Here is a 10436-nt window from a genome sequence, read left to right as displayed (position 1 = left end):
AGAGAGAGAGAGGGAGAGAGAGACTCTAATACAGTTTGTTGAATGTACGCATTAAATTAATCATCGTATCCCTTCTGAAGTATTGCGTCAATGCTGTTGTTACAAAATGAAACAGGAAGTGAGTGATTAGTCAGATGGCGGAACAGATAAAAGGCTGAAGAAAATCGTTACATTTCAACTTGTTATTTTCAGTAGGACCATGATGGACACCACTTCCAGCGCAGAGCCAAACTTTGCTGGAAATCGCCTCCTATCAATCAAATCAAATTTAAGATTGACACAGTCACTGCCAATTTGTTGGCTGCACATCATGTGAATCTTTTATTCCACCACATCCCAAAGGTGCTCTGTTTGACTGAGATCTGGTGAATGTGGATGTCGTTTGAGTACAGCGAACACAAGTCATGTTCAAGAAATTTGAAGTTTTTGGTATGTGGTGTTATCCTACTGGAAGGAGCCATCAGAAGTGAGGTACACTGTGCTCATAAAGAGATGGACGTGGTCAACAGTATTCAGGCAAATGTGCAAACAAATGTTGCATCAGAAACTGAGAGTCCGGAGACCGGCTGACGGATTGTTGAAGCAACCTGGAAATTCCCCTTAGAGCTCTTACATCAACAAAGGATTTTTATCCAGTAAACTGCCGCTCGCTGGATATTTTCATTTTTTTCACATATGTATCATCTGTAAACTCTGGATATGGTTGTGTTCTAAAATCCCAGCAGATCTGCAGTTTCTGAAATACTCACACCAGCTCGTCTGGCACCAACAACTGTGTCACATTCAGAGCCACGTAAACAAGCTTCATTTTTTTTTTTTTTTTTTTTTTTTTTACTGATGCTCAGTTTGAATTTCAGTAGGTTGTCTCGACCATGTCTACATGCCTAGGTGCAATGAGTTGCTGAATTCTGATTGATTCAGACACTGTTAGTAACGAGTAGCTCAACAAGTGTACTTAAAGTGGCCAGTGAGCGCGAACAGATGAATAAAAAGGACAAATTATTTTTTGCTAAATAAAATTGAAAGAAAAACACAAGTCCGATAATTTATTTATCATTATACAACAATGCAACAATGTCCATGTCTCTTTATTTATACAGCATATTTCATTACATGTTGCTTAAGAAAAATAAATGTAAAAAAAAGTAGGTGTACAGCGTCTTAAAGCCATAAAAACTAAATAATAATTAATATTAGAGATATTTTATATTTTAAAACAGTTGTTACTAATGCTATATTATTAGAAGATACAGCTTAAGTAATTCGGTTTCTGTTGGAACAAACTGTAATTTCCCAAATTACAGTTTGACTCAGTTCTGACTGCCTACTTTCTCAGCACTTTGTTCTTGAGGACAGTAGATGGTGCTATAAGAGCAAATCTGAAAGAATTCACGCTTGAACATGAAACATAATTGACCATAAAATTACCTCAAAAAAGACCTGAAATAAAAGTATACACATGTCATATCTTTAAAACTCATTTGCAACCAGTTAAATGTACAAATGTGAATGATTATAGAAAAGGGTCAGCGTTAACATATTTATACATATGCTGTACGTGAAGTACAAATAAGTATGTTAAGAGTGTAAAAATAGTTTGATTACTTTTTGAATACTCTTTAACATTTTATATACTTCTATATTATATGTTCAAGCATTAATGAGTTCATAAAGATGTTTCAAAAACTGCTTTTGGAAGAATACAAAACTGATAAAGTTGATGACTGATAGTATATATAACTATGCTAAATTGTATCTGAATTATAGCTATCACTGTAGCTATCTTTATACTTGTCCTTCATTCTTTATTGTGTGGGGGAAGTGATGAGGGGAAGTTGGGGTAACACTGAATATGGTGATTCAATAGAGTGAGCGTAAGGTAGGGATTAATAAGTATGTACATATTTCTTCCTACTCCATTTCAGACTTAACGGTTGTCATTTCATGTAATTTAGATTCTATTTATTTTGTTTTTGTCTGAGAACGTGTGTGTGTGTGTGTGTGTGTGTGTGTGTGTGTGTGTGTGTGTGTGTGTGTGTATGTATATTTCTGAAATGAAGATGATGTTGTAGTATTAGTAACAAGAACAGCACATTGGGTTTCATTCATATAAGCTCTTATGTAATAAAATAAAGGTGTAAACCTCCTAAAATGATAGCTGTTAAAATGTTTCATGTATCAAAATGTAGTTCTCACTTTTCTTGTTTTCCAAAAGGAAAAATGAGATGTAAAACATTTGGAATTCTTTACAGTCATCTATACATCTGGCCAGTTGTTCATCTAATCTACGCTCCTTTTTGACAAAAACACACAAATAAACCATGATTAATGACCATAGGCTCAGCCTGCTGGTCAGGCTTCTGAGGAAGAAAATATGACTGGAGCTAATAGTTGGAGGCCAGTCAGTAATTGGAGGTGTAGGTTAGAGCTACTTTGACTTGTTAAACCACTTAAACATTTAGCGTTTTCTGTTCCCAGTGATGTGGACGACACCTTTAGGTTCATGAGTGTACCATTAAATAACTAGGAGACAACACAGAATACCCAAGTCTGCGATAAAGAACAAAGAGCCAGAGGACTCTGTCATTTTGGTGCAATAATTAAGTCACAACATTGTTGCGATTAGAATTTTCTCTTTGCCTGTTACGCTTAACTACATAAAACCTAATGACAAAAATAGATGCAATGACAACAACAATGACCACAATCCAAACCCACAGAAAGCGCACCCCAGGAACAGAAGACGCCTTCAGTGTATTGTTGCTGATGGGTGGTTTGACAAACGCTACAACGGGAGGAGTTGTGACTGGACCTTCATTAGGGTCCTCACAAAAGTTACCGTCAACCTTTAGAAAGCCTTCAGGACATATGTCATAGCCAGCCTCTTGTATACTAGGGCATCTCTTTTGTGCACAGTGTGGTTTGCACTGCCTGGGGTCTTTGTTGTCTGGTATATATTGTTTGAAACAAGAGCATGTGTAACCCCCCTTAAAATCCTCACAGTTCTGCTCACATGGTCCAGATGAACAGCCTTTATAGCTTTGAAAAAGGGTTGGATGCGATACTTCTTGTCCACGGCATGCATCTTGGAGCTCAGCTTTGCACAGAAACCCATCAGCTTTATCTGAGCACGGTCTCTCTGTCCATTTTTCATCACTTGAAAGTGATACGCAATGTGGAGAGCAGAGTTGAATGTGGTTATTCCAGGATGGAAGAAAGGTGATGCCCGGTCTGCCAGATATCCACTTATAGCCTCTCAGTGGAGCTGAGAGGTTGCTGCAGGCACCAGCTGGTAAATGCAGCCCGATCCAGTAGTTCCCAAACAATTCCTGGCTCAGAATGTCAAACAACCTCTTATCACTCGTAGAGCACAACTGCAGAAGTTCTCCTTTCCTGTCATGGCAGGCTTCTTCAGCTGTTTTAAAATCCACTTCACCCTGGTTTAGAGTTATGCAGTCAGGTTTGCCATAATTACTGCAAACTGCTCTGCAGTGGCCAGGCTGCTTTATATCCAATCCTTTTCCAAGAGTCAGTGAAACTATCAGAATAGTCATACTCATCCTAAGCACAGGCACTCTCGTCTGCAAGCAGGCCATGCTGTCTCATAGTGGAGTACAAAAGGTTGCCTGTCTTAAATGATGGGGAATTTCTAGTCTTTGTGCCATTGCGGAAACAGGGTATCTCAGGAAGGAAATGAGATAAAGAAAAAAAAATTAGTTGAAGTAGGACCAGCAGCAACAAAATGAAGAACAACGTTTAGATATACTAAATATGCAAAGGGCTCTTATATAAACTGCCAAACTAATTCAAGTACTTGCCTAAAATCAAGATTCCCGATTTTATACCAAAATTTGAGCTGGCACACTGGACCTCTCTGGGAAGTCAGGAATTAATCAAGCAGAACAATTGACTGCTAATTTTTATTTATTTTTTTCTGGAATGTAAGGTTTAATTTGGCAACCTCATCAAAAACAGTAATGTGTTTAAAATAAATTCATGGATAATAACAATAATATTAAATAAAAAAAATTAAATTGGATTCAAATTCTAACAAATTAACCTTTACAGAAACATAAACAATAATTCTGGTAATAGAATGGGCTTCATGAATGGTAGTGCTATCTATATATGTAAATAAGAACAACAAATAGCACAGTCCATATATTTTTCTATTTATTAAAAAACAAAGAAAACAAGCAAACAATTCATTTTAGATTTTATACTTGCAGTATATAAATTGACACCAGTTTCATCTTTACATGATGGCGTGTAGATGTGGAACTTCAATCAAAAAGACTTATTTGTTGGTGTGTACAAGTACAACATGTCATTGTCAGAGACTAAACAGGTTTACTTAAAGGTACTTCTTGTTCAACAAAAACAAGAAAATTACCAGCATTTTTAAACATTTTGAAAGGCACCTTTTGTTTTTTATCATAGTCTGAATCTGCTCTGTTTTAGCAGGATGGAGTTTAATAATATCTTTGTGCTGAACTCTGGGCAGGTCAAAATAACTCGATGTAGCTCTTTTAAACAATTTTTTTTCAAAAAGTACCTTTAAGTTCTTAAGAATGTTTGTGAGGTATACTCTCTGGAGAATATACGTGTTAGTCCACTTTTTACTTTTAGATTATATTATACTTCAGCCAGCTCAAACAGCAAAGTACCACCAACATTTTAATGCACCAGTAATAATGATCATATTATACAAATAATATCTCTTTAGTACTTTTACTTCGATACTTGTGTATTTTTTTTCTTTTTTTGTTGTTTTATTTGGGGCACAGGTTGTAGAGTGATCAGTAAATGGTCTAATGATCATTTTCTGTGATATTAAAGCTAAAGATCCTCTTTTGTTTTCATAGTACACAAGCAGATTCTCAGGACAGGAGGTAATAGCAGGATTATACACAATAGCATAAAATATTGTCACAAACAAATGAAGAAAAGTGTCTGATCTTAACATTAAATGACATTTTTTACAGCAAATACTGGTAACTTTCTCATAGGTAAAGATATTTACATTGCCTCAGACTATTAACCGTGCAATAAAAACAGTCGTTACACATCCTTCATAACCTTTACAGCATATTATGCACTTCCACTTAACACCCATTTACTTTTTATTTTTCCACCATTATGACTCTACTCTTATTCAAATACTATTTGATGGACAATGACGTTTTCTGATTTGCATTTTGATATGTAGTGTAATCACAGGAGATTGCAAGAATTGCATAAATAAACATAACTCTAGTCAGTCTTTTCTGTCACTAAATGGTCATGGGTCATCAGTCAAGATGGACTCGTATAGTTTCTCTAAACGTGGATCCAAGCCAGAGGACACCCAGCAGTAGCCATCTGCAGTGGTGTTCTTCTTCACTTCTTTTTTAGAGCGACTGCATCGAAAAATTGCAAAAAACAAAGTAATTGCAATCAACACAACAAGAGGAATGACTGAACCGAGGACGCAGATTATCACCCTGGAATTGATTGTCTTGGCGAAACTCGTGGCCACGGTTGTGTTGCTCAGTGGATCCTTGTTTGTAACTTTCTCCGGGTCTGGAATGGGTGAATCGGTTTGAGGATATGGGTGCTCAGTTGTAGTTCTGGTTAAAGACTCTGTAAAGTTTTCTTGTGTTTTCTCATAAGATGGGTAATCTGATGAGGTTAATGGTGCAAAGGTCACATTTGGAGCATAAGTGGTTCCATCATTCTCCAGGTGGGTGCATATGAAGCTTCCTACAGTATTTACACATTCAAACTTAGCCCCTGAACAGCTGTCAGTCACACATTCATTAATGTCTTCACATGAATGGCCATCTTCAGAGAAAGCAAAGCCTTCCTTGCAAAAACAAGAGAACGATCCAATGGTATTCAAGCAGATGTGCTCACATTTCCTTTGTGCACACTCATCAACATCCCTGCATTTGCCATTCATCATTTTGTAGCCGACTTTGCAGGCACACTTATAACTGCCATGTGTGTTTATGCACAGGTCATTCTTACAAGCCTGTGATTGGCACTCATCAATGTCAGAGCAGTTGCGTTGGTTTTCGTGCAGCTTGAAGCCAACTGGACATTTGCAGAAATATCCCGACTCGCTCATTACACACTGATGCTCACAGGTGTCAGGACTGCACAAGTCTTTGATCCTGCAGTGGAGTCCATCTTTTTCCAATTCATAACCTTCTCTGCAATAGCATCGAATTTCATCTGCATCCTGACGGCACGAATGTTCACACCCACCATTGCTGATATCACAGCTTCGCTTTCCTGTTTTGCAAAAGGGGCCCAGGTTAGTCCACCGGTAGGTATGGTTAACAGCGTTGCACAAAGACATGCGATCCTCGTGATCGCTACACCGAATTATAGCAAAAGTTCCATGAGGAAATGACTTCAGTTGACTTTTAAGTGGGTCTTGTGAGAAAGGTACTGTGTAAGCGATTTCCCCAGGCCCCAGTAGAGCCAAAGGTTCGCACATCCCCTTAAAATAAAACTTGCATGCATAAAAAGCTTTACGTTTTTTGCAAGGGACAGCAGTCCATTTCAGGTGATTCTCACTTGAAAAGTTGTAATCAATATTTACACATCTCTCTGCTAAGCATGTGGAGGCAGGCTCTTCTTTCCAGTTGGAGTAGTGGGATTCCTCATTTCCAGATACCCATTTAAATCCTCGGAGTGGCTGGTCAGGAAATACACAGTCGGTTTCTTTGAGTTTTAATCCAATCCAAAATTCAAGCAGCGTCCCATGTCGTTGACTTTTTATTAATGAGAGAAGTGAGCGCAGCACATCCTCTTCTTTTCGGTCTCTTATGGTCATCAAATATCCTCCTCTTTTGTCGCAGTCTTCTTTGGCCTTGTCAAACCTCTCCTTCTTCATGTGTGCAGTGAAGCAGGCATTAGAGGTGCACAGCGTTTCATGTTCAAACCCTGATAAACCTTTGAAGCTGTTAATGAGCTGCAGGACAAGAAGCCACAACATAATTGCCACGAAGATCAGCAAAATGTTTGCTCTCCAAAGGGTTCCTGGGAGTTTTAGGGTAAAAAGAGACCAATAAGTGGTTGCCCATTCGTAGCCAAAGAACAAGTGTTTCTCAAAGCAACATTCAGGCTCCAGTATCCTGTTTGCAAAACTAAAGACGGAAATCATGTTTAGCAGCAGTTAGTAGCTCTTTCTTACTCCCATGCTGACTGGTTCCGTTTCGAGGAAGAAAACAATGAAAGGCTCTGGAGTGTTTTGACTGGTTATCCAGATGTCTCCGGCCCCAGCAGAGTTCAAGTTTTTTAAGCAGACTCCCTGAATTGTGGTGCCTTTCAATACATGAACATGGAGCGGTCAGATTCATGGAGGGGACTGTGCCATTACAAATAGCCGCCACAGGAAGTGAACCCGTGAACTTTGCCACTCTGTCGCCACGTCTGACCTCATTATTTACTATAAAGATGTTAATATTGCACTTATCGTAAACCATCAGTATTTTATTAATGTGTAATCTTCCTCCTGTTATGCAGGTATAGAAGTATCACTATTGATTAGATTTGCTGCCTACCCCCAGCTCTTATGCTGCTATTTAATTTTTTGTGTATAATAACCAAAATATGAGTTTTAATATTCATACTGTAATGGATTGTTTAAAACCTCCCAAAATGTACAATTTACATAACTCTTGATTACTGCTTTTTCATATTTAAACCCAATAACCTTTTGGAGGGCAAGTACAGAAGACCTTTGCGGGCCTTCATGTGAATACAGACGTTTCCTGTATTTGTTTAAATACAGGAAGTGCCTCGACTTCAATCACAGGAAACAGACACCAATCTCCACCCTCTGAGTGCACACTGGCACTTAAATGGTGTCTACTTCAAACAAAGCCCTGCTGATAAATTCTTCCAAGTCTATTTAAAATATTATTACTATCAGGTTAATCACCGCCTGTCTACTTTGGTGTAGGAAATTCAAATAACTACATTTTACCAAATTGGGAGAATCTACGAAACTGGTGGCTTTAGTTACATGACAACGATCAGAAAACAAACGTAAATCTTTTCTGATGTGATGTGACTTAGTAATTCTCACACTTTATAGAAAACTGCCTTAACATCTATATTAAAGCTATTATTTGCAATATTTTCTGAAGCCGATTTCTTTGAATTCAACCCAGTCATGAGCTTTTGTAATTCAGCTGTTTATATTTAATTTAGGTTTCTGGTTATATTCTTGCAAGTACTCTTAGTTTATTTTCAAATTTGGAAATTAAAAAATACTTGAAAATATGGCAAACACCATTTGTTTGGATAAAATATTTTCCAATTTTAAATAAAAACATGTAAAAAAATTTGTTCAGTATTCTGAGAAGCTATATGAAAAATATAATTTGGGATTGTTGACCTGAGGGTGCATCTGTGTTAATATGTGGTCCACTTAATAAAAATTTATTTTGGTATTTTCACAGCCATAATTAAAACACTGTAAACGTACATGGTTTTTTATGGTTTCATCTTCTTTTTAGGTCATGGGTGTGTTTAGACCCTTTATCAGGGTAATGATAATGTGTTTTAATATTATTTTCTGACATTGTTTTATAATCATATTTTGCCAACTCCTCTACTGGAAAATGAAAGCTACCCAGAGCGCTCACACAGAGGCTGGTTTGTCATTAATAGATTAAATGAGACTTTGGTTGCTCTGGCAGAAAGAAGATGCAGAGGTCATTTCATGATATAAATTAGAGATGCAGATTTAAAACATCCATCCATCCATCCATCCATCCATCTTCATCCGCTTTATCCGAGGCCGGGTCGCGGGGGCAGCAGCCTAAGCAAAGAGGCCCAGACCTCCCTCTCCCCAGCCACCTCCTCCAGCTTATCCGGGGGAATACCAAGGCGTTCCCAGGCCAGCCGAGAGATATAATCTCTCCAGCGTGTCCTGGGTCTGCCCCGGGGCCTCCTCCCGGTGGGACATGCCTGGAACACCTCACCCAGGAGGCGCCCAGGGGGCATCCTTGTCAGATGCCCGAACCACCTCAGCTGGCTCCTTTCGATGTGGAGCAGCAGCTGCTCTACTCTGAGCCCCTCCCGGATAGCTGAACTTCTCACCCTATCTCTAAGGGAGAGGCCAGCCACCCTTCGGAGGAAGCTCATTTCTGCCGCTTGTATCCGCGATCTCGTTCTTTCGGTCACTACCCACAGCTCGTGGCCATAGGTGAGGGTAGGGACGTAGATCGACCGGTAAATTGAGAGCTTCGCTTGAATCCTCCTTGAATCGCTACCTTATCGTGGTGGAGGGGTTTGTGTGTCCCAGGGATCCCAGGGTCTATGTTGTCTGGGGGCTTTTGCCCCCTGGTAGGGTCTCCCATGGCAAATTGGTCCTGGGTGAGGGACCAGACAAAAAGCGATTCAGAAGACCCTTATGAAAAGGATATCGAGGGAACAGTTTACCCTGCCCGGGATAGGGTTACCGGGGCTCCGCCCTGGAGCCAGGCCCGGGGAGGGTGCCCGAAGGCGAGCGTCTGGTGGCCGGGCCTTAGTCCATGGGACCCGGCCGAGCACAGCCCGAAGAGGAGACATGGGCCCATCCTCCTGCAGGCCCACCACCCGCAGGAGGCGCCATAGGGGTCGGGTGCATTGTGTGCCGGGTGGCGGCCAGGAGCGGAGGCCCTGGCGGACTGACCCCCGGCTGCCAAGACTGGCAATAGGGACAGATTTAAAACATTTATATGAAATACTGTAAAAGTGCAAACTGTTCTGATAAGTCACAACATCGCCCCTGCATTATTTGAATTCTCTAAATAGCATCAGAAACATTAGCTTACGTAGTTTAAATTACTAGATTATTGGCCAGTTTTAACTTTTGGAGCCATTAGTCTGCTGGCATATTACAAGTTGCCGGTAAAGAAGCTGATGTAAAGCTTATTTTACTTTCTATCTACCTTCTATTCCTGTTCTGCGCTTCATTGTTTGTTTACAGTACAGATCTAAATCCAGGTGAGAGCAAGTCTAAAGGATGTGACAAGTCAGAGCCTGTATTCATTCTAAATATTGTTATAAAGAGAGAGAAAGAGAAATTGACAGACAAGAGTGGACATGTAGTCGAGCGCAACATAAATTATAAAGGGAGTCTAGCTTCTGTTTTGCCCATATTGTTTTGACACGTTTTCCGGCCAGCCGGTAATAGTAGGATTATATTTTCATCTATTAATTAGTAGCAGAAAGTAGTGTCGTTAAATGATAATGCTTTAAGTTTTCCACTACATCCTGGCAACTTTCTCTCAGTCGAAGATATTTACACTGTCTCAGACACTTAACAGCTCATCAAGAAAAGGTAAAAACATGCATTCCTGTGGGACGAGAAACTGTGGGCCAGATGTATCCTGTTTACTTTGCTAACAAACTTGTCTGGAGTCCAAGATACATTGTGCAAGAACATTTAGTCT

The 10436-nt window shown here is 39.5% G+C and overlaps 2 protein-coding genes across 2 annotated transcripts; both read right to left on the bottom strand.

Moving 5' to 3' along the window:
- Positions 1–1798: 1798 nt before the first annotated feature.
- Positions 1799–4033, bottom strand: LOC120744471 (thrombomodulin). Its single transcript, XM_040048909.1, has one exon. The coding sequence runs from the start codon at positions 3594–3596 to the stop codon at positions 2601–2603; it is 996 nt and encodes a 331-aa protein (XP_039904843.1). The 5' UTR covers positions 3597–4033; the 3' UTR covers positions 1799–2600.
- Positions 4034–4160: 127 nt separating this feature from the next.
- Positions 4161–7279, bottom strand: LOC120744470 (complement component C1q receptor). The gene has a single exon (XM_040048908.1). It carries the CDS (start codon positions 7151–7153, stop codon positions 5282–5284), a length of 1872 nt encoding a protein of 623 aa, XP_039904842.1. The 5' UTR covers positions 7154–7279; the 3' UTR covers positions 4161–5281.
- Between the last annotated feature and the right edge of the window lie 3157 nt (positions 7280–10436).

The sequence above is a fragment of the Simochromis diagramma genome, unplaced genomic scaffold, assembly GCF_900408965.1.
Source record: "Simochromis diagramma unplaced genomic scaffold, fSimDia1.1 OVJJ01000305.1, whole genome shotgun sequence".
NCBI lineage: Eukaryota > Metazoa > Chordata > Actinopteri > Cichliformes > Cichlidae > Simochromis > Simochromis diagramma.
The sequence above is the reverse complement of the archived record's forward strand: the minus strand, read 5'-3'. Positions and strand labels throughout refer to the sequence as shown.

What these genes read in the sequence shown, in the direction of transcription:
- LOC120744471 (XM_040048909.1), bottom strand. Translation starts at nt 3,596, where the DNA reads ATGGCCTGCTTGCAGACGAGAGTGCCTGTGCTTAGGATGAGTATGACT.
- LOC120744470 (XM_040048908.1), bottom strand. Translation starts at nt 7,153, where the DNA reads ATGATTTCCGTCTTTAGTTTTGCAAACAGGATACTGGAGCCTGAATGT.